At 37.8% G+C, this 24,836-nt stretch overlaps 1 protein-coding gene across 1 annotated transcript; it reads left to right on the top strand.

The window, feature by feature from the left end:
- Nucleotides 1–2,596: 2,596 nt before the first annotated feature.
- On the top strand, nt 2,597–6,279 carry LOC104220023 (patatin-like protein 2). The gene is made up of 7 exons (XM_009770815.2): nt 2,597–2,884; nt 3,150–3,331; nt 3,530–3,716; nt 3,812–3,973; nt 4,441–4,743; nt 5,720–5,895; nt 6,013–6,279. The coding sequence occupies exons 1-7, from the start codon at nt 2,738–2,740 to the stop codon at nt 6,086–6,088; spliced, it is 1,233 nt and encodes a 410-aa protein (XP_009769117.1). The 5' UTR covers nt 2,597–2,737; the 3' UTR covers nt 6,089–6,279.
- The last annotated feature ends 18,557 nt before the right edge of the window (nt 6,280–24,836 follow it).

The raw sequence follows: 24,836 nt of genomic DNA, 5'->3' as shown, positions 1-24,836 counted from the left end.
TCTTACAAAATACCTCATATGAATAAATGATAAAGACTCTTTAGGTAGCCTCCACGAACAATGTGGCGGCTCACCTCAATAACTGAATCAACTCTAGCGAACTCGTGGCTGCTAGCTGCGCTTTCACCAATAGTATCTGCATAGACATCTAAGTAAGGAGTGAGTTATACGTTAATATGACACAGTAATATCCTCGACAGTCGACTCGCCACTCTGAATACCTCTGAAACAAGTGTTAGAAAATACAAACAAACAAAGAGCACACAAATAATATGCACAGAAATTCTTTTATCATATAATTACTCTATAAGGTCCAAACAATCATCAACAACAACATTATATATCTCATCACAGCTACACTAAGGACTTGTCATAAATGACAGTGCAGAAAATTAACCAAACACCTCGACGAGTCCACGACAGCATACACAATGCTCCAGATCTATCACGACGGCATACACAATGCCCAAATGTATAGCGGTGGCATATACAATGCTCAAAATCTATCACGACGACATACACAATACCCCAAATATATTACGGCAACGAAGAAATAATTTCTAACGCCCCAGCGCCATAGTACGAGGCTATGCCACATCACACTACATCACAAATCACTTATTAAATAATTTCAGCTTTTAACAAAATAATATATATTTGCGGCGGGTCAAAGACCACCGATTCTGCCAAGCGCACGCTCGTCCCAACACATGGACTAGACATAATAAACATACTTTCAAATGAGTTTTGGAAAAGCAAGCATCAAAACTTAAAGTCTCACTTACCTCGCAAACGACATATTTTTCAACCTTGCGATGTTCCAAATACTAACCAAACAGCCTCCAATGTCTCCAACTTCGAAGAAAATATAACGATGAGTTGCGATTTTTTTTTGTGTATGTCGGACTCGAACTCTTGACTTACTTTTTGGTTTGTGAACAGAGACTTGCTGGTGTAAGTTATCATTCCCAAATCTTTCTACGTTGCTCAAAATTCATCATAACTGTTACGCGGCGCCTTCCTGAGATTCCTTGGAAGGGCGACGTAAGGCTAAGCAGCTGATGTCAGTGCAGTTGTCGTCTGCCAACTGAGGTCCCCTATGTACGCTAGACTAGATTGTCAGTGTCGTACGGGAAAACCAATGTCAAGAACAATTGAGAGAACAGGAATGAGAATTGAGAATGAAAGAAAGCTTGATTGCATTAATGAAAGCTATTACAGAAAGGCAACACGGTCTCGAGGGGAGAGACACCAGTACAGAGAATTGTTTGCTTGCTAGAAAGTTTGATTGCTTGATCCCCCTAATAATACTTAAAAAAATAAACCAAAGCTACAAGACTAGACTTGATTAAGCTAGAGAAACATAATGGAAGTACATGGAATAAAATTACTCTATATTTACAATGAAAAAGACTTAGTTTTCTATAAGGCAGCAACAGGTCCGTTGTCAGCAGAATAGTCTTTGGCATCAGGGTCTGCGCGCGCGGCGCTGTCTGCGCGCGCGGCGCTGTTGGCATCCGCCTGCGGTTGGACGCTGGCGAGGGATATCGGTGAGGCGACAGAGGCACATGCGCGCTTGTCACTTGGCGCGACCAAGACCACGGGGCCGTCTGTGACGCTAGGCATTGGGAGGCTTGCTAGGATGCCACGGGGCGCGCCCAAGGGGTCATGGGGCACGGCTGGAAAGCCGCCCATGACATAACGTATGATTTCCACGGAGCCAATTCAAATGACACATACTGTCCTCCCGTTGCATTGCGCCGTTCTTTCGGAACCAAAGCTAAGAATTTTCAATTCCTTAGTCTTTATAACTATCCTAGGTCAATAGCAATGTGACATGTGGGACTGACCCATTCTTTTCACCCTTCATTTACTAGCCCTAACGTCATCAACTCCCAACATTAAGTGTAAAGTGAGTTTGGCCCATTAACAAGCTTATTTATTTTAATTTCATCGTTAATACCCTCGAGTACATAATATCATCTCCAAGTATAAATGTACATATATCTATGCATCCACATGTGAATAAATAATTATTATAATCTATAAGAAAATATGAACTTGTAATTAAGATAATAACTCATGGGTCCTTTCTAACAACTCAAACTCACTTAGGAATATGCTTAATATTATTCGCATAAATTTTACCATCTCCAATAACCACGGGTGATTAAATCCAGTGACAAGTATATATAGTTTGAAAAAATTATGGGGTGTCACAATTATTATAGATGATGGTTGTTATAGAGAGACTGTATATATTTTGTTCGCTAGATAACTATAGTTCTGTCTTAATTATATTACCAATCAAAATTTTCTAGAGTTGACAAACTAAAATGATATTGATAAACTATTCGTATAAAATTATAAATATGAGTCTCAAAATTTTTTCTCGTAACGTGAAAGTTTTAGGCACCTGCCATTTAATTAGGTCGCCTCTGACTGGTTCTTGATATATTCGTGGTCATCACTCTTTGATTTTGAAAAATAAAATAAAATAAATCGGTCTCCAAAACATATCCAGGATTGCAATTAGTAGAAGCAATTAATTTGATGAGCATTGTGGGGAAGTTTCTTTAATCTTACTTTGAGGGCTATAAATAGGTGATTCGTCCTTTTGTTGAAGATCAATAAAAAGTTTTAAGTATTCTTGTGTTATTATTTACTTGCTTCAAAACAACCCAACAATAATATTCGATCGTAACTCTTACATTCATCAAATTACCAAGTTAGGAAAATGAAGAAGGCAATTTCATCATCTGGTTCTTTAAAGTTGCAGCCTCCAACTTATGGTAAACTCATAACCATTCTCAGCATCGATGGAGGTGGCATTAGGGGAATAATTCCTGCCACTATTCTTGAGTATCTTGAATCTCAACTCCAGGTGAATTAAGCTTCCATTGTAACCTATATTTGCATAATACAGTTTTTCCGCGAAGGGGATTTTACTGAATGCTACCGCCTCCCTTTAGCTCCGTTCTTGTAATTAACTGATGTTATCTTTTATGTGACTTAATTAATAGCATAACAATTCTTTTATGTCATCTTGGTTTAGAATTTAAGTAGTATGTGCCCTGGAACTACCATATTCATGTACATGTTTAGTACTTTGAATTTATATTTAAAGAGTTCCAAATTTGGATGAATAGGAATTGGACGGTGAGGATGCAAGGCTTGCGGATTACTTCGATATAATTGCAGGAACAAGCACAGGTGGTCTTGTCACGGCCATGCTAACAGCCCCAGACAAAGACAAGCGTCCTTTATTTGCTGCTAAAGACATTAAACCCTTCTATCTTGAGCATGGCCCTAAGATTTTCCCACAGAAAAAGTAATTAACCTTTTTCTTTCATTTTTTAACTGTGGAATTCTCTTGTAATAGAAGCAGAGCCTTGGAGCAATAGTAAAATTATATGATAAGTTGTCTGCATCATACCCTTGGAATACGGCCGCCTTTTTTAGAATTCTCTTGTAATAATATTATCTTAGGACGGTCACCTTTAATATTTGTTGTTCATGATAATCACAGGATGGTGTTTGGATCAATAGTGAAGACTTTGAAATCTCTAATAGGACCAAAGTATAATGGGAAGTATCTTCACCAAGTCATAGAGGAGAAATTAGGGGAGACTCTGTTGCATGAGACATTGACTAATGTGGTTATTCCTACTTTTGATATCAAGAATCTACAGCCAACAATTTTCTCCACTTTTGAGGTCCTTTTCTCTCCCTTTTATGCTCTACCTCTGAATTTATGTATAGATATATATATATATAGGGAAGGACTAACATAATTTCGAAATGCAAACAGGCCAGAGTAAAACCATTAATGGATGCTAAGCTTTCAGATATATGCATCAGCACATCAGCTGCTCCAACGTATCTTCCTGCACATTATTTCCGGACCCAAGATAAAGATGGCAACTTTCATGAGTTCAATCTTGTCGATGGTGGAGTCGCAGCTAACAATCCAGTACGTACAATACCTTTTTTTTTTGTATAAATATATTCTAGTTTCTGATGTAAAATGTTTACAAGAAAATAAGTCATTTTCTGATATTTGGTTGCCATGAAAAATTTTCCGAAGAGAACATTCTCCGTTAAAAGAGGGAAAATGACTTTCCACACTTATGTGCGGTGTGCGGAAATCATTTTCCTTCCCAATTATTTCAACTCTTAATTTTTAACCAGCAATTGAACATATATTAATTTTTATTATTAAAAATTTCATCGAAACATCTCAGATTTGCTAATATTACTATCAATCTTTAATACTGTTTGAAAAATATTTTTCACTCTCTAATCGAGAACCATAATTGTTTTCCTAAGAAATATTTTTTCATATCATTTTTTTCAAAAATAACTTTTGTCATACCAAATGCATTATTTCTTTCTCTTTTTTAGTTGGAAATCTATATGATTTGGTTATTGCTTTTTCAGGCCCTTGTTGCTACAAGCCAAGTGACCCGCCAAATAATGACCGGAAACCCGGATTTCTTCCCAATCAAGCCCATTGATTATGGAAGGTTTTTGGTGATATCTATAGGCACTGGATCAGCAAAAGTGGAACAGAAATATAATGCTAAAATTGCATCCAAATGGGGTATCTTGGGCTGGCTTCTTAATGGAGGTTCAACTCCAATTGTGGATGTTTTTACTCAAGCCAGTGGTGATATGGTTGATCTTCATATTTCTGTTGTTTTCCAAGCTCTTCATTCTGAAGAAAATTACCTTCGTATTCAGGTACAATTACATAAGCCTATAAATAAAAAATCTAAATAGTATTGATTGTTATAAATAGATGGATCGCCCTTTTCGTCCTTAAAGTTGAATTTTGTTGCCAAAGATCAATAAAAGTTCTAAGAGCCAATTAAATGGTGGGATGGTGGGACCTTCTTTCGGGGAACTCCCATTAACTTATCTTATTGAGCTTCTCTCTTAGGGTTGATTTTTCTTAATTATTTGATCCTAAATTATTCGACAACTGGAATATCGTAATTCTCTTGACATGGGCGGATTTAGGGGGAGGAAAGGGTACACTGTACATATCAGGCAATGTTCGTTTTGTGACTCTACATATTATATTTTGAATCCCCTTGATACAACACAAACACATATATATATATAGCTTAGTGGTCGAGGGAGTTTAAAACCCTTTTGAAGTTGCTCCTTCAACTCCCATTAGCCTCAGTCCTTTTATATTTTTTAATTTTTTTTTTGAATCGTTTTAACGGAAATCCTACTTCCGTCACGGAATTTCTTGGATGTTAGATGAGAAGTTGGGTAGAGAGATAATAGAATCTCCCGGGGATGGTAGCGTCTATTCCTTGATTGCAGGTTATCTTACTTTGCTACCCAAAAAAAAAAAGGTTGAATAAACTTTTAATACATTTTTGTCGACATGCAGTTGAAGCTGATTTGTTTGGAGATCCGCCTATTTTCAAATAGAATTTAATTTTTACTTTAATAGCGTAAAAGATTTTTATACTATCTGTTGTAACATGTCACTTATCATGTTTGCAAGTTATACCATTTTATACTTGCAATAAAATAATTAGTTGTAATTAGCTTTTGAAAAACCTGATAATATACAAATTTCGTATACTAGTGTCTATATATATTAGTCAAACTATTTTTTAATAAAATACTGAAAAATATAAAGTTCTAGATCTTATGACTCTATCTTGACTAAGATAATTATATTGTTCACCAATTGTAGGATGACACATTAACTGGAACAGACTCCTCCGTAGATATATCAACCAAAGAGAACATGGACAAATTGGTTGAAATAGGAAAAACTTTATTGAAGAAACCGGTTTCAAGGGTAAATTTGCAGACAGGTCTATCTGAACAAAGCAAAAATGATGGCACAAATGAAGAAACTTTAAAAAGGTAATTCAACTCTTTTCAGAACATTACCATCTTATATAATTGTATATAGTAATCATACTAATACCAAGAAATATATTTCGTGTTAATTAATGAAATTGATCATATTATATTTGTCAGGTTTGCAATGTTACTTTCAGAAGAAAAAAGACTCAGGGATTCCAAGTCACCTCATACAAACAAAAGCTCAGAGTAGTACATCATTTGTTTGGAGCACACAAGATCATCCTTGTCTTTAATTAGTTTTGTATTTACTTTAAAGCTTTAATTTGTTACAGATGACGTGTAAAATTCAATTCGTGTATTTTGTACACTGTAATTCAATTTGTGTGTTATAAAAGATGTAACAAAATTATTAGTTTGAGTACCCGTATGTTCACCAAGAAACTTGATTTTTACTGTGTTTCGTCAACTTAAAGTAAAGTAAATACAACAGTTTTTACGTGAAAAATCACCCAACTGAAAAGGTGCAAAAACCACGACAACTTCCACTCCACTAGAACAATGAGCCAAATAATGTATCAATTACAAGACTGTAATTCAATGCTCTTCAGTACTCCTACCACAACTATTTGATTTACAAGTTACTCTAACTTATAAAGCAAACGCTCACTCCAACTCAGTAATTGTTTGTGATGCGTGATTAAAACTCGATTTTTTAAAACACATTTTCTAGACTGACTCCAGAAGAATACAATATAAGTACTCAACTATGGTGAACAACATATGACTCTTCAGTTAATGTGTAAAAGGATAAAATCAGAAGTCTAAAGTAGATAGTATTTAAACGTATAGACTTGAGATCTTCTGGGAGTCCTATACATAATCAGCTTCTCCTTTGATAGGACTCCTATTGTTCGAAAAATTTTACAAGTTTTGGAACTCTTGTCTCTGACTGAATTATCCGTATCTTGACGAGCGCAAAACACAACACGAAATTGATGTTCGCTAATCAAAGATAGTATAGTATAATATCGTCTCTATAGGGATTGGATTTAAACAATGCTCTAGTAATTCCTGGTTTAACTGTTATTCAGGATGATCACAACTTGATTGGAATGATTCCGAACTACGATTAACTACTAAGTAAAGCAATTGACAGTTGACTGTAACAAACTAGAGATTAGTGATAACTAGGGATTTCTATACATTTTATACTCCTTACTTAAGTTTTGATTAGAAATGTGTACAAAAAAGTCCCAAAGGCTCATAAGTTGTGCGTGATTGCAGGTTTGATCAACAAGGTGACAAGATGTCAAAGATCAGCTCAAAAGGAGTGAAACTTGCACAAGTATCAAGACAAGACAAAGCTCAGACAAAACAAGGCAGTGCGGCCGCACACCATTCTGTGCGGTCCGCACAAGTGAGGTTCAGAGAGTACGATATTCAGGAAAAAGGAGCATTGCGGCCGCAGTAGGTTTTGTGCGGTCCGCACTTGGATCAATGCAGCCGCACTCAATTTAGTGCGGTCTGCAGTAAGAAGGATCAGAGAGTTGCCAGTTCCGAGTTTCAAGCCAATGCGGTCCACGCTCCATTTCATGCGGACCACACCAGAAGCCTTCGCGGTCGCACTCTATTCTATGCGATCTGCATTGCCTGAGTTCAGAGAGATGGATTTTTATGTCAAGAGCCTTAGTGCGGCCGCACGTGATTTTGTCGGTCCGCACTAGCCCTGCAGAGGTATTTTTGTCCAGATTTTTCAGCTTAGTATAAATAACTTTTTCTCCCATTTTTAGGTCATCAGATAGTTTTAGCTAAGAGTTGCTCTCGTGGGTTTGAATATTTTAGCTATTTTGGGCAATTTTATCTACATTTCAATATTGAATGTTCTTGTTTATCTTAGTAATTAATTAATATGAGTTGTTCTTCATCTATTTTATGTTTTTCTTCTTTAATTATGAGTAGCTAAACCCATAAGCTAGGGTTGTGGCTCAACCCTAGTGTGGGTAATTGATGAGTCTTGTATTTTAGGGCTAGATTGACTACGGGTGTTTGATATTTGGGTAAATTTCATGTTCAATTGCTGAATTAGTGGCTGCAAACACTAGTTTGTGTTTAGTTGACTTGATCTCTTCTTGAGAAAGAGAGCTTGAGTCTCTGAAATTGGTCCAACAAGAAATTGGGGCGTATTCAAGAGATTGATAGCCCCAATTAAAGGGTTAAACCTCGAGAGAGTAATACCTGACTTGAACCTTGATTGCTTGTGCAAATTTGCATACCCAATTGGTCTTGAGAAAGTCAATTCGAGCAAAATCACTTGAACCACCGAGAGGTGTAAGGTGGGTAAAATCGTGCAACGGTTATATCATACTCCCCAAATATGTCAATCATACCTTAGACTCAAGTATCCGTCAATTGATCACCTAGGCGAAAGTCACTACCCTAGTGCCTTTTAAACCATTTGAACAACCCACAACATTTTACTCTTAGCTTATTCTAGTTTAATTTACCATTGTAGTTTGATAAAAGTAGAAGTAAAATAAAAACCTAAAAATGTTTAGAAGTGTAATTTGGAACACATACACGACTCCAAACTAGATAGATACTCGACTCCAACTTCTAGCTCTCTGTGGAAATCCATCCCGACCCTAAATCGGGTTCGACCCTCTCTCGCTACTCAATAGTAGTGCAGGGTAGGCTTCGATCAATTAGCAAGTCGGTTTCTTATCAATGTGAGAAATAAGGGTTTTGACATGATAGGTGCAAGGTTGTTATTATGGATATGATACTGTTATATTTCACTCTTGAGGTTCTATCGATTCTCATGAATTCAATAGGTTATTAGCTTATGCTTCCGATTCGAACACATCTTTCGATTAAATCTAAATCTTTCAAATAAACTAATGTGAAGTACGGTGGAACTTGAAAGAATCTATTAGTAGGAATGATCTACGAGAAACTTCTCATGAATATTTCTCAATCTTAATTTAAACGTTAACTCAAAAATCCCTCTCGATTACTTTAAAGAATCACCAAAATAAACTAAGGAATACGATGCAATATATTCAATAAGATGTTCCTCTTTTTATTAAACATTGTAAAAAATAAAATCATAACTCTATTAAAGCTCCTCCAACAAATTCAAGCAATTAATCAATAATCAATTCCATAAGCAACAACCAAATCATATCAAACCCTAAGGTAAACTACTCCATGGATATGGAGAAAATCATCACAAATAAGTTTAAGAACATAGAAAAAATTAATCCAACGTCACATTCCAAATTCGCGTATTGAATTGATGGAAGAATGATGAAATCTGGTGTCTTGAAGCCTCCAATGCTCTCTAATAGTTCCCAAGGTCAAAAGTCCCTTAAAACGTCTTTTTGGTGTATTTATACCCTGTAAGAGTGGGCCCAAGTGAAATTACCTTTTCCAAGCAGTAATAGGCAAATACTCTGAGAAAATTGCACATGCGCACCGCTCCATGCAGCGCGACAGTAATGGTTTTCCAGAGTGTTTTGTTTTCTTCGTGTTTTGACATCCAGATTTAGCTTCCGACCCCCCGAACGCAATCCCCGTTTAATCCCTTCGACTTTTACTCAGACTTCAAAGCTCTAACTAGTTCAATTTACCTCTCGAATATTATTTTAAGTTGAAATCACTTCCGGCAAGGCATAAAACACACAATAAGTGCAATACCCTAACATTTAAGCTCAAACACAAGTATAATGCAGTAGTTAGAGTTCAAACTAGGACTAAAACACATGATTCTAGCCTACCATCATAGCTTCTTGAGCAACAACCCTTATCACATGTAGCAACGTTATTCCACCAAACTTAGACTTGGGTAACTTTTGAGATAAAGTTACTGTCTTGTACAGACGTACAATCATCAACTTGAGGAGCTAGTCCTTTATCTTGAGGAGCACGTTCTTAGAACAGTTAAGTAGCTACGTTGAGCACCTAGTTCATTGAATCATTGCATTTAAACACACTTAGTTAATCAGCAAAACCTCAATACTCAACAAATTCCCCCTTTTAATGATGGCAAACTTTGTACACAATAGAACCAGGTAATCACAACAGAGAACTAGATAATCACAGCAATTACTATTGACATATATGTATATTCACAACCTACAACCCCCAACCTTATCATCCCTCTTTTGGAATCATCGAAAAAAATAAAAAGAGGTTAGACAGATGAAGCACAGATAATGTAAATTTACAAACATGTCTATCGGAACAATGCAAAAATGGTGGCACAAATGAAGAAGCTTTGAAAAGGTAATTCAACTCTCTTCTCAACATTACCATCTTATATAGTACTTAGTATATAGTAATATTAATACCAAAAAAAAGTATTTCGTGTTAAATATTGAATTGATCATATTATCTTTGCTAGGTTTGCAAAATTGCTTTCAAAAGAAAAAAGACTCAGGAATTCCAAGTCATCTCATACAAACAAAAGCTCAGAGTAGCAAATCAGTTGTTTGGAGCACACAAGATCATTCTTGTCTTTAATTAGTTTTGTATTTACTTTAAAGCTTTAATTTGTTATATATTATGTGTAAATTAAAATTCAATTCGTGCATATATGATGTACAATGTAATTCAATTCGTGTGTTATAAAAAGATGCAAAATAAAGTATAAAATTCTTGTTACCATGCATGTACGTATTTTTGTAAGGTAGGTCCACTAAGGGGACAAAAGCTCCTTATCTAAAAATTCTTCATTTTCAAAGCTCAAACTCGAGACCTTTCTGGTTAAAGGATGGAAGGAGACTCAAGTCTTAACCATTTCTCCTAAACCTGTTAAACGGGGTCGGGCCAACCCACTGCCAACCCGATTTGACCCTGTTCAGTTCGGCCCGCTAAGGTGGTGGGACAAGTCGGTGAGGGTTAGGGGTTTAGCCAGACGGGGTTGGGACTTTTTTGATAACCAGTGGTAATCCTGGTAACCCACTAACAGGTTTTTACCGGGCTACAACCTTGTCAAGCTTGGTCCAACCTGGTTACCGTTATGCAAAATTATTTTTTTGAATATTGCCAACGGTCAAATTCAAAAATAACCATTGGGCAACGACCATTTTGGCCTACCCCCTTAAGAAAATATCCCCCCACCCCTAATAATTGATAAATTACATTTTAACCTTTTAAAAATTTGTCACGACCCAAAACTAAACCGTCGTGATGGCGCTTATTGTGGAACTAGGATAGCCAACTACTCAACTAGTTAGGCCTCCCCTCTCTATTAAGAAAAATCGAAGATTAAGAAGTAAGTGTTGACAAATTTTTGAATGACTAAAAGAAGATAAAAATGATGTAAGATGTACTATTTGTAAGGAAGTTTACAAACATGAGACCGGAGGTAAGCAAAGGGGAACGAGTCAACTTCGTAGGCACATGATAGACAACCACCCTATTGCATGTGGTGCTGTTGAAGAATTTGGCCAACAAAAACTTAACCCAGGTACTGGCGGTTTAATTGGTAAATACGATATAGTAAAAGATCGAGAAGAATTAGCTAAAATGATTATTTTAGGTTGTTTACCTTTTAGTTTTGCTGCTTTACCATATCTTGTTACTTATATTCAAATAACTTATAACCCTTTATTTAAAGGTATTCCTAGAAGTATTTGTAGAGCTGATATCTTTAGGATTTTTGGACAATATCAAACATATATCCGTTATTTGTTTGCTAGCCTTTCTTGTAGAGTTTCTCTTACTTCTGATGTTGGTCGTGCTGGTAATAGATATGATTAGTTGACTATTGCATGCCATTGGGCAGATGATAATTTTTGTATGCAAAAACGTATTATTGCTTTTAAATATCATGAAGATCAAAGTCATACTAGTGCATTTATAACTAATACTATCCATGAAATTGCTATATTTTACAATCTTTCAGAAAATTTTTTGTTTATGTCATTTGATAATACTTCTAACAACAATTCTACTATTACACTATTAAAATTGCATCTACACCCACCACTTCCTGAAATATTCATATGAGGTGTGCATGTCATATTTATAATTTTATTGTTACGAGTAGCCTTGAAATATTTAGAAATAAGATCACTTCAGTTAGAAGAGAAGTTGGTGTAACTCGGTAACGACTTGACTGGTCGTTTTGAGCTCTAGAGCGTCATTCATCGGTTTGAGATCTTAAGTAGCATTTCTTCATATATTATGACTTGTACGTGTGGTCGGAATTGAATTTTGGGAAGTTCGGAGCTGATTCGAATGGAAAATTCTCAATTCGGAAGCCTTAATTGGAAGAGTTGACTAAGATTTGACTTTTGAGTAAACAATCTCAGAATTGGGATTTGAAGGTTTCAATAGATTCATATGATGATTTCGTATTTGTGCGTATGTTCAGGTTGAGTATCAGGTGGCCTAGGAGCATTTCGGCGCCTATTATGGAAGGTTGGCATTTTGAAAGTTAAGAATTTCTTCAGTTTGATTAGAAGTGAATTTTGGCGTTACCGATGTCCGTTCAAGATTTCTAACTTTGGAATATGTTAGTATTGTGATTTATGACATGTGCGTAAAGTTTTGCTTCATTCAGGAATATTTAAGCATAATTCAGACGCGTTCGACGAAGTATAAAAGTTTGAAAGCAAAAAAAGGTTTCTATCGTCGATTCATAGTTTTGATAATGTTTGATGTGATTTGAGGCCTCGAGCATGTCTGTATTATGTTATGAAACTTGTTGGTAAGTTCGAACGGGGTTTCGGGGGCTTCGGGTGTATTTCAGGATGGTTTCGGACCAAGTTTGGGTGCTTTAGGGGCTGCTGGTTTGTGCTACGCGATCGCAAATTGGGAACTGCGATCGTAGAGAAGGAATGATGGGACAAGGATTTTTGTCTTATGCGAACGCGAAGTTTGGTTCACGAATGCGTAGTTCTGAGAGGTAAAGCTTCGCGATCGCGATTGGGAATTTTTTGGGCAGCTGGTTGCTAGCCTTCGCAGTTATGAGGGGATTTTCACGATCGCGAATGGGAAGGTCCTGGGAAGAATGTTTTTAATAACGGAATTTGGCTCTTTTTCTTTTATTTTTCACTTGGGTTGGCCGAATTTAGGGAGCTATTTTGAGGAGATTCTCATCGAGCATTACGAGGCAAGTGATTCCCACCTATTGCAAGTTAAATACTTGGATTATATATAGATTTTAACATGGGAATTCATGGAAATTATGGGATTTTAAGAGAAAAGCCTAGAATAATTTTGACCACAATTTTGGAAATGGAATTGGGAATAAATTATATATTTGAGTTCGTAATATTATGGGTAATGTTTATCTTCAAAATATTTTAGAATCCGGGCATGTGGCCAGAAGGTTGAATTTGTGGACTTTTCGAGCGGAGTTGGGAATCATTATAAATTATTAAATTACACACATTGGGGTATATTTTGATTGGTTTGTACATTGTTTGACTAGTTTTGGATTGATAACCATTGGTTTGAGGTGTTAGAGAGGCATTGGTGTTAGTTACGGAACTTCAGAGCTAGGTAAGTCTCGTGTCTGACCCTATGAGGGGAAATTTACCCCGTAGGTGTTGTTCTTATTGTATGCTACATGTTATGGGAGCTGCACACGTATAAGGTGACAAGTGTCCATGCGTATGCTAGAATTCCTGATTATGTCCTGGTAGACTTAGGTTTACCCCATACTTTAATTATACTATTTGAGTTATCCTTGTCTGTTTAATTTCTTTATTTCGCATTACGACTTGAGACTAGGCTTTCATAGTGTGATAGACTCGCTATTGTAGAGATTTAACGAGCTACTTGATTAGCCGCAGAATAATTGTGCTTCCCTTACGAACTTCTCTCGTGTTGTGCGTTTTCATCAAAAAGCTTCCTTAAACTTCATAACTCACATGTATATTCGTGAGTGGGGTCAAGTACCCGTTAAAGCTTCTTATTCTAATGGGATCGGGTCGTTCGCCTCGGTAGGATTATGTAACACACTCTTATGGGATCGGACTATTCTCCTCGGCAGGGTTATGTACCACATTCTTATGGGATCGAGTAGGGGTGTCCATTCGAATCGGTTTATCGATAAATCGAATCGATTATTTGTTATCGATATATCAATTTCGATTTCGATTTCGAAATTTTCCTTATCGAGTTATCGACTTCGATTTCGATTTTGTCCTCTTCGGTTATCGTTTATCGATAAACCGATAAGATATACTAAAAAGACAAAAACATTAATTATAATTAATTTTTTTTTGCTTACCCTTATTCTATAATACCCTTCCCTTTACTCTAAGTCCCTAACCCTATTATTTCCTCTACCACATTTATGGAATGATCATATTTAAAACTCAAGGGAATGAAGTTCAAATTAATGGAAAATAGAATTAGCCGTGGTGATATATTTTGTTTTTTATACCGTTGGAATGTTGGTGGCATACATTTAATCACTTACTTTAGTTTCGTTGCATGTGCTTGTTGACACAATTTTTATGTTATAAACGGTGTTCGTCTTATTTTAGCTTCTTTTTGTCCATATTAGTTAGGCGTGTTTATAGCAATATACTTTCCATGGAATCCCGCATATTTTCTTATTGGTGCAATCGATAACCGAATCGATAAGCCCCAAAAATTGATAAATCGAAATAGAAAAAATCGAAACCTTATTGAAACGATAACGATAAGCATAAGGTCAAAATCGAATCGATAAATCGAATTCACACCCCTCTGATCGGGCCATTCGCCTCGGCCGTATCATATTCTTATGGGAACGGGCCGTTCGCCATGACAGTATCATATTCTTATGAGATCAGGTCATTCACCTCGATAGTATTATATTGTTATGGGAACAGGTCGTTCGCCTCGGCAATATCATATTCTTATGGGATCAGGCCGTTCGCCTCGGTAGTATAACATTCTTATGGGATCAGGTCGTTCGCCTCGACAGTATTATGTATCACATTATTATGGGATCAGATCGTTCGCCTCAACATTTCTCTAAAATACTCTTATAGGATCGGGTCGTTCGCCTCAGCAACTTCATGAAACACTATTTTGGGATCGGGCCATTTGCATCGGCATAATCGTGCGTAATATTTCACAAGAAGCCAGCGTATCCGTGAGTTTTCCTGATTTAAGTTGTGACGACCTATATGGTGGGGACCACCTTATATATACTCCAGGGTTGGAGGTAATCAATAAATGCGAGCTTGTGTTTACTGTTCTAAAGAGGATTGTACCGCGTACCCATATTTGTTTACACTGTTTATTTACCATGCCTCATACTTGTTTACTTTCTACTGTACTTGATTTATTGGACCACTAGTAAGTCTCGATATCGACCTTTATCACTACTTCTCCGGGGTTAGGCTAGATACTTACTGGGTACGCATTGATATACATGCTCAAGCTATACTTCTGCACTTATTATGCAGGTATATATTTCTGGTGGTCTTTTGGGCGCAAAGGCACGACTATTACGGGGCCTTTACAGTGAGCTACATCCCATGTTTTGATCCGCAACATATAGAGTCTCCAACAGAATTATTTATATTTTTTGTCTAATTGTATTCGAGACAGATGTTGTATTGTTATTGTACATTCTATTAGATGCTCATGCACTTGTGACACCGGGTTTTTAGGGTTGTTCTAGAAGTTGTTTTTGGATTATTTTACATTAGCACACTTTTACTTTACATTTTAGTTAAACTGTAAGTAACTACGATTTATTTTAATGTACTGACCTCTCTATCTAAATAAGATTCATGATTTTAAAACTAATAACATCATAATTAAGTGTTGGATTGCCTAACGGTGATGTTGGTACCATTACGGTCTATAGTGGATTTTGGGTCGTGACATCTTGGTATCAGAGCGTTAGGTTCACTTTGTTCTTACGAGTCATGAGCAAGTCTAGTAGACAATTGCAGATCGGTACGGAGACGTCTGTACTTATCTTCGAGAGGCTACAGGACTGTTAGAAGCACTTCCCTTCTTGATTCCTCATTGTGCAATTTGATTCTATGAGGCTTATGACTTAGTTTCCTTTCTACTCATTCTTATACGATGTGGAATGCTTGCTATCAACTGGGCTACATGAGTTGTGAAGATACTCCAGATGCGGTGCGAGATTCTTTTTCCTGCGGATGCGAGTCGCCGCCTTGTGGAGGATTATTCTGTCATTTCAGCCCAGTGTTGGTTGTTTGTTGCAACTTCAAGATCGATTTGGCATTTCCAGTGCTGATGGTTCGAGAGAGATGATCTCTGAGGTGGTTTCTATGCTTAGGAATTTTGAATGTGACGAGAAGGGCTTGATAACATGTTGTTGAACCTTCGGGTGATGTTGATGAATGAAAGGATTCTTACGGATGACGGATCAGTGTGGACTTAGGGAGGTTAGTTGATTTCATGATGGATGGAGCAATAGCAATGAGGTTAGAAGAGGTCGATATGAGGGTGCAAAGGTGGGATATCTCCTATGAGCAAGTCAACGCTTGCATGATTTTAATGAGGTTCCTATGAAGATTTCTACTTTCTGCCCAACCTGGGATGAATGTACTACAAGGTGAGCTTGGATCGCTTGAAGATGGTATGACTATTAGGAAGTCGAGTGTGCGATTGTGGCTGATAATTTAGGATGTGTTATGATTGTTGCAACAAGAACTTAGGAGAAATTTGGTTGAGCAATGGTGCAAGATCATGGTACTTAGGAGGAGAAGTCATTGTGACTTATGAAATTGTGTAATTGTGGCTAAAAGCTAGGTGGGGGAGCCCACTGTCTATGATGATGTGCCTTTGCAGTTTTGGGTTATCAGTACGTTGGTAGATCAGTTATTACTAAGGGAAGAAAATATCAGGGGTAATTTCAGCAGGGGATTTGATGGATGTGAAGTACAAGGGGAATACATCCGGTTTCTTCATTTGAGTGCTCATATGCTAGCGGAGCACTAGTTATTTGGTTAGATAATAAAGGTTGTATTAGAGTGGGCGACTCTCAATAATGGTCCTAGTGGATTCAAGATTTAAGGTGTGGTGCTTAAGGATTTTTTGGATTCGTTATATGGCTGAAGACTGGGTTTTGTAGCAGAGTGTGAAGGGTACTTAGAGTATTCTATGTTATCATCAAGTCTGCGGTGTAGCGTTAGAGAAGTGGGAGAAACAACTTCATATTCGTAAAAAATCTAATCAACGCGGTGTGTCAGTTAGAGATACTATTGGGTGCATAAAGAGGGTATAAAATGGCTTATGGATGCTGAGATGACGTGGTCTCGTGATTTGGAATCACTCGGGATGAGTGTTGTTTGAGGTTTGTTATGTATTTGAAAGGATCTATTATTATTTCAAAGGCAAGTCAAGAGTAAATCGAAAGAAGTTGAATCAGTTAGTGAAGGGTTAAATCAGCATGGTTGTGGAAATGATTAGTTCCTTCGGTATGTTAAGCTATACAGGTGATTCATGGCTGTACGTGCGGGTTTGACAACCACCATAATTTGATTGAGTTTGAGGTATTTCATTATGAGGGTCTGTTATGTGTAGATGGATCCCGAAAGAGTTATGGTGGTTTAGACTACAACTTGAAGTTTGTATTTTCTACAGTTATGGAAATTCGGTTGCATGCTGCAATTGTTCCTCTAAAATATGTTGAATGAAAGGGTTCTAGACGATGAAGTGTTTATTTTATTGGTGGTTCAAGAGTTATGATGAAATTCTTGTACTCTCACGTGGCGGCATTATAAGTGCAGTGAGCGATATGGAAATTGGAAGTTGTGGATCAAGGTTACGGTTTGATGTTGATAAGAATGTCACGAGCTCGGAGGAGCGGGGGAGGAATTCAAATGTTTAGAGTATGCTAGCACTATTTTCGGGCAGCCTGAGGATGATCTATTTTATGGTCGGAGTGTTGGGTATTGAAATGCGAATGCTTGGCCAGTATTGTAGAAATAGCATGGTCGATGGCCATTAATGTTCGGATTTTACTATCTGGTGCAGAAGGTTGTGGGAGCATGTCCCACGGGAAGATCAGAGAGATTATGACTAAGGGGCATTCTATTTCTTTGGTTGTGGACTGTGGGAGTTAGTACCAGATTTGATGGCTGCTCTTATGTGTCATGAATTGGGTAATTGTGGATCCTTGAGAGCTTATTGGCCCAGTATGGGATGATCAAAATCGGCTTGAGGTCTGCTAGTAGATCTAATGTGAATGTATGTTCTACATTAGGATGGAAGTGGTCTTTCAGCATAACATTGTTTATGGAGGAGTCTTCGGGCGTCGGATGTTATTCCTATCATCAATTATTCTCTGTAATACTATATTATGCCATGTGGGTTGTGGGAAGGCTTGATTATTTGCACGTGTGTTGTGGTCCTCTGTAACTTGTCGTTATTGCACCTTAGTCGTGCTCGAGTTTTGTAGTGCATGGTGCTATCCATTTCCCCACGGTTGTATTCTTGCATTTGGCGTGCTCGTGATCGATATTTGGGCATTTGGTGGGTTTGATAAGTTTGGATCGGTAGGTACTTCCTTGTTAATTGTTATATGTGGATCGGGTGGCACGCCACTATGGGTATTATGTTTGGATCGAGTTGCACGCTGCAACGGTATCATGTGTGGATCGGGTTGCACACCGCAACAGTGAGATATTGAGTACGATTCCCTATACTTATTTTTGTGTATTTTGTTTCTCATTCTCTAAGAAAGGTTCATAGTATCTGTTTGGTCATTTTATTCATTACGCGGGTTGCGCAGTTCTTTTCCAGAGTTTATTCTTCCTTCTGTGTCATATTTGAGTCGTAACTTGCTCGCGCATTGATGGCATCATATGAGATTTTGGTCAGGTTTGAGGTGGCTTACTGCTTGAGCAGCTTGTACTGGGTGAGATGAAATTATTGGACTTGAAATCGATACAATCAGATTTATGTAAGGTATATTAAAAAAAAGTTTCACTATTCAGTTTAGAATGAGGTAACGATTCTTGTCAAGTGGAGAACTCCGTGAGTTATTGATTTTGACGAGTGGTTATGAGTTCCTGCGCATCTATTTCATCGTTGCAGTATTGTGAGGGTTGAGATCGGCTTGTATGTGTTATGAGGTATACTACGAGTGTTGGGTCAGTAAATTTGTAGCAGTTGGGCTTGGAGGAGGTTTCCATGGGCAAATGAGTTATGAGGTGCGATGTGTGATACCGGCATGGTGCATGATCATGTATGGGTTCCGCGTGTGGAGATTAATACAGTGTTCGTACGTTAACATCAAGTCTTGTAGAGAAATTCGGAGGTTGGAATTTAGTCCTAAGGCTTATTGGCTAAATAAAAGGGAGGATCTGTAGTCTGGCTCGAGCTAATGTATTCACCTGGGTTGCGGTGGCATGGGTAGGTGCACAATATGTTGATCAGTGATTATGAGGCAACTTCGGAGCAGTTCTTGGCACGTTCGAGGACGAACATATGTTTAAGTGGGGGAGAATGCAATGACCCTACCAGTCATTTTGAGCTCTAGCACGTCGTTCGACGAATTGAGGCTTTGAGTAGCTTCGCTTCATGTATTATGACTTAGGAGTGTGTCCGGAATATAATTTGGAGGTCCGTGGTGTCACACCTCCTTTTTACATACCCGCGAGGGTACAAGGGAGTTTCTTCTAATTAAAGGACAATCGAAACGGGATTTGTTTATTTATTTCCGAGTCGCCACTTGGGAGATTTAGGGTGTCCCAAGTCACCAATTTTAATCCCGAATCGAGGAAAAGAATGACTCCATATTACAGTCTGCGCACCAGAAATCCGGATAAGGAATTCTGTTAACCCGGGAGAAGGTGTTAGGCATTCCCGAGTTCCGTGGTTCTAGCACGGTCGCTCAACTGTTATATTCGGCTTGATTATCTGATTTTATACAAATATGAACTTATGTGCAAATTTTATCTTTTAACCGCTTTATTATTATTGTTTTTAAAAGAAATATGAACATCGCTTAAAACACGTCTTTGGACTGCGTTACATGAAATGCACCCACAATCCGGAACACGTTTTATTTGATGTTTTGGGATTTGGATTCGGGTCACATGAAATGCACACCCAGGCTTAAGAAAGTAAAATATTAAACACGCGCCTAAAGAGACTATCGCGTTATTATTTTGGGGAAGACCGTGAAATTCGCTAAACGGTCCTTCCGAATTCTAATTAAACCATACATTTTGTGAGGGCCCCGCAATCTATACGTTTTATTTGGCGAGGCTCGTCTCATTTTTATTTTTAAAGGATAAACCTACAATGACTATATTTTCTATTAAGTTCGTCTCTAAAATAAAAGAAAATCTCTTAATTATTTACATGCTGAAAAACGTAACTTATTAGTTATTAGTTTACGGCTAATGCGAATGGAAAATTGCGATCGAGTTTGTACAAAGAAAAACTGCTTTCATTTTATATTCTGTTATTCAATAATACTAGAACATGAGATTGACCATAATATCAAAAAATGAGAAATAAGACTTAAACGCTAGTAGTCATGATTTTTCATTCAGACGTTCACATACCTATTACAATGAGAGTACATAATATACGCAAGTATATATGTTCGCAACAATTCACTGGATGTCAAATTGTTCCCTTAATAAACACAAATATATGCATAGAAATAAACATTCTCGTAAAAAACTTAAGCTCACGATATGTTCTCACATTTACTTTAAGCATATGCAGTAACTAACCATAAGATAAACATTTTTAACAAAACAACAAAAAATTGCATTGTTGACATTCATCTTGAACCATAATATGCGAAACGAACGAAATGAAACAAAGGATGAAGAACAATAACCTTCGAACCTCGACAACCTCAGAACGACAAACACGACCCCGACGGAAGTCAAGCCGGACCTCACTGAACGGGGAGCAACGACGAGACCTCGGACAAACACCTCGACGTATCGGACCTCGACGAAGACCTCGATGGAAATGGAAAGCTCGGACCCAAAACTGTCAACGACTAGAGATTGTTGGTTGCTGCTGTATTTTTTCGACGCAGCAACTGGTATGTGAAGATAAGCAGAAGGGGTCGTTCGAATATGAGGAAGAAGCAGGCTATGGAAGGTCGTTTGGATATGAGGAAGAAACAGGTTATGGAGGGTCGTTTGGGCAGTGACGACGGGAGGGGCTGTTCGTGGTAGCTTTTGGAATGATGGGGATGACAGTTTGATGTGAGGTCGTTTGGGCAAGATGGTGCAGCAGCAATAGTGGACAGCAGGTGGTCGCCGGTGAGTGACGTGATGGGACGATGAGGCTGGACGTGAAGGAGTGGGGACAACGCAGCAGCAGTTGCTGCTGCTTGACGTGGAATGAGGGATCGTTTGGGCAAGATGGTGAGGATGACGATGGCGGACAGCAGTGGTCGTCGGACGCAGGTGGTCGACGGTCGGATAACTGGGCTTCCGACGAGGGGGGAGGGTTGCGGACGGTAGTTTTGGGTAGGGTTCCGACTGGTTTGGGTGAGGGTTTTGCTAGGGTTTTTTTTAGGTGGTTTTTGGATGAGGGCTTCCAGGGTTTTTTGTTCTCCCTCCGGAAGAAGAAGCTGAACAGTGCACGTTCAATTTCAAAATCTGTCCAACCCCCCTTTCCCCTCCCTTTGTCCGTGTATTTTGTACCCCTTTGCCAAGAAAAATGGACCCCACGCGTGTAGAGGTCCAAGATTTGTGTCCCCCATGCGCGGTGGGGTTCCCCGTGTGTCGTGTTCCGTCCGTGTTCCCCACGTGTGTCCCCCATGTGTGGTGGACTCGGATTATTATGGGCTAGGTCCAAAAATTAGGCCTAAAAACGGGTAGTTTGAACCCGAATATTATTCTTTTGCCCGAACCCGAGAAATAGGAACACGACGTTGCTCAACTGATTATGTAAGCAAAATAACTACCAAAATAAGACTATTATTTAAAGCGAAACTATATCTTTTTTAATATTTTTTCAAGATTAAAATAGCTACAAAACATTAATAAAACTATTTTTGTAATTTTCGTTTTTTAATATAAAGATAAAATATAAAGTAATATTTTTTGTATTTTTCAAAATTAAAATGACTACAAAACATTAATAGAACTATATTTTTTTGTAATTTTCGAATTTATATAAAGTACCAAAATAAAGTACAATTTTTGTATTTTTTTCAAGTTTATGAGAAATACATAAACTAAAATTTATATATATATTTTTGTAATTTTTCTTTTGCGACAAAATAAAGTAAAAATAGTTAAAATGGCTAAAATATACCTAAATTAAAATATTCACGCTAAAATGTGAAAATTCCCGGGGAGGGTCAAAAATCACGCGTCTACAGCTGCCCCTCTTTGACTGGAAACACGAAGAGTTTTTCGACAAAGAACGACTACACATATTTTTGACCCGACCATTATTTGGAGGGACTACACTAAGGAAAGGAAGGGGATGTGACCGAGCCCTGGTATCTGAGCTGCCTACATATCATTGGTTATACAGGAATCAGGCCACGTGTAGTTCGGAGCTGAAAGAGATGGTAGAGTGTACCGAGGTGAAGAGCCGATCGAGGTGCCGTTCCGTTGAGGTTCCGGTCCGCGGTCCTGTCATTACATCAAAAATGAAAACTGAAAAAGACTAACTAAGCCTATCAGCTACTAGTTACAAGGATTGCTATCTTTAAGTCTTCTGAAACTTGGTCTTGAGTCTTGAATGGTGCTTCATACAGACTTTGGATTTGAACCTTGATACTTGCTAGTTGTAGGTGCCAGTTCTTGAGCAGACCACATTTGCTCTCCACTTCCTTTTTTTTCTCTTTTTTTTCTCTTTTTTTTCTTTTCTTGTTTTTTTTTTGACCAGCTTTTGTTGACCATCTCAGACGGTTGACTCGCATTCTTGAGGCGAGCTTTTTCTATTTATAACTTGGTTGAATGCTGGGGATTTTTGTTGTAGCCTTCTGCTTCCCGGTGCTGGGGATTTTTATTGTTTCCTGCTGGGGATTCCTGTTGTAACCTTCTACCTTCCGGTGGGGTTACTGATTTCCAAAATCTGCAGTATAAGACTAAAAAGTATTCCTCTTGTTATACAGGTGGGCGCCTGAAACATGAAATGTAAAGACTGAAAAGTATTCCTCTCGTTATACAGGTGGGCGCCTGTTTCAACACTTGTAATGAAAAGACTGAAATGTATGCCTCTGATCTATGGGCGGGCACCCAACTTCAACACTTGAAATAAAAAGACTGAAATGTATGCCTCTCGTTATACAAGTGGGCGCCTGGCTTTAGGAAAACTAAACATTGATAATTTTAAGAAAACTAAACGTTGTTTTTTTTCTTCTTTTTTTCTTCTTTTTTTTTTTGGTATCTTAGGAGAAAGATTCATCAGACTAAGATTTTGATCCTAGGAGAAGGTTCATCAGACTAGGTCTATATCTTAGGAGAAAAATTCGCCAGACTAAGATTTTGATCCTACGAGAAGGTTCATCAGACTAGGTCTTTTTTTTGGTATCTTAGGAGAAAGATTCGTCCGACTAAGATTTTGATCCTAGGAGAAGGTTCATCAGACTAGGTCTCTATCTTAGGAGAAAAATTCGTCAGACTAAGATTTTGATCCTAGGAGAAGGTTCATCAGACTAGGTCTTTTTTTTGGTATCTTAGGAGAAAGATTCATCAGACTAAGATTTTGATCCTAGGAGAAGGTTCATCAGACTAGGTCTCTATCTTAGGAGAAAAATTCATCAGACTAAGATTTTGATCCTAGGAGAAGGTTCATCAGACTAGGTCTTTTTTTTTGGTATCTTAAGAGAAAGATTCGTCAGACTAAGATTTTGATCCTAGGAGAAGGTTCATTAGACTAGGTCTCTATCTTAGGAGAAAATTCATCAGACTAAGTCTCTATCTTAGAAGAAAAATTCGTCAGACTAAGATTTTGATCCTAGGAGAAGGTTTATCATACTAGGTCTTTTTTTTTGGTATCTTAGGAGAAAGATTCGTCAGACTAAGATTTTGATCCTAGGAGAAGGTTCATCAGACTAGGTCTCTCTATCTTAGGAGAAAAATTCGTCAGACTAAGATTTTGATCCTAGGAGAAGGTTCATCAGACTAGGTCTTTTTTTTGGTATCTTAGGAGAAAGATTCATCAGACTAAGATTTTGATCCTAGGAGAAGGTTCATCAGACTAGGTCTCTATATTAGGAGAAAAATTCGTCAGACTAAGATTTTGATCCTAGGAGAAGGTTCATCAGACTAGGTCTTTTTTTTGGTATCTTAGGAGAAAGATTTATCAGACTAAGATTTTGATCGGGAGGGAAAATCTATCAGACTAGGACTTTTTATCCAAGGAGGTAATATGTGAAGATCAATGGCAAGATTTTATGCACAATAGCAAGACAAATAAAGGCAAAGATTTGAGAAACTTCCCTTTGTCGGCTCTTCTCGTCTTTTCTCCTTCTTCTCTTTTTTGTTGTTTTTTTTTTCATTTTTTTCTTCTTTTTTTTTTTGAATCACTTTCCCTGCACCACTTTGTTCCTGTTTCATACAAAGAAATTTGTCAGTTTTAAAAATGGTGGTCGGTTTGTGGCCTTGAGTCTTGGGCAGCTTGGCTTCTGCTCAATCAGCTTGAGTCGGCTTCAAGAGACTTTTGCTCTGAATCAACCCTAATTGTTTCACACCCGGTACCATTGTATTTCTGGCTCAATCAGCATTATCCCAACTGGAGATCTTTTCTTAGATGACCTTTTCTGATATCTTGAATGACTTCCTACTTTTGAGAAATTTGTCTCTCAGAGAGAATCACAAGTTATCTTTGTTTGCGCCAAGCAAGCTAACAAGAGTCTTTTGGAGGAGCCTTTGTATGAATCCTCAAGGCATGTTGACATTAACAACTGAGTTTGCTAGCCAAATTTACTTTGTACCACTGAAAAGCTGGTAGCAGATTTTGAAATCCTTTCTTTCTTGTTTTGAGAAGGACTAACTCAGGGTGAAGGACACAATGACGCAAAGAAACAAATATTAACAAAAAATGCTCCTGTCAGAAGGACAGAA

The sequence above is a fragment of the Nicotiana sylvestris genome, chromosome 4, assembly GCF_000393655.2.
Source record: "Nicotiana sylvestris chromosome 4, ASM39365v2, whole genome shotgun sequence".
In the NCBI taxonomy this organism is placed as follows: Eukaryota; Viridiplantae; Streptophyta; class Magnoliopsida; order Solanales; family Solanaceae; genus Nicotiana; species Nicotiana sylvestris.
This window is presented reverse-complemented; position numbering and strand designations above follow the sequence as displayed.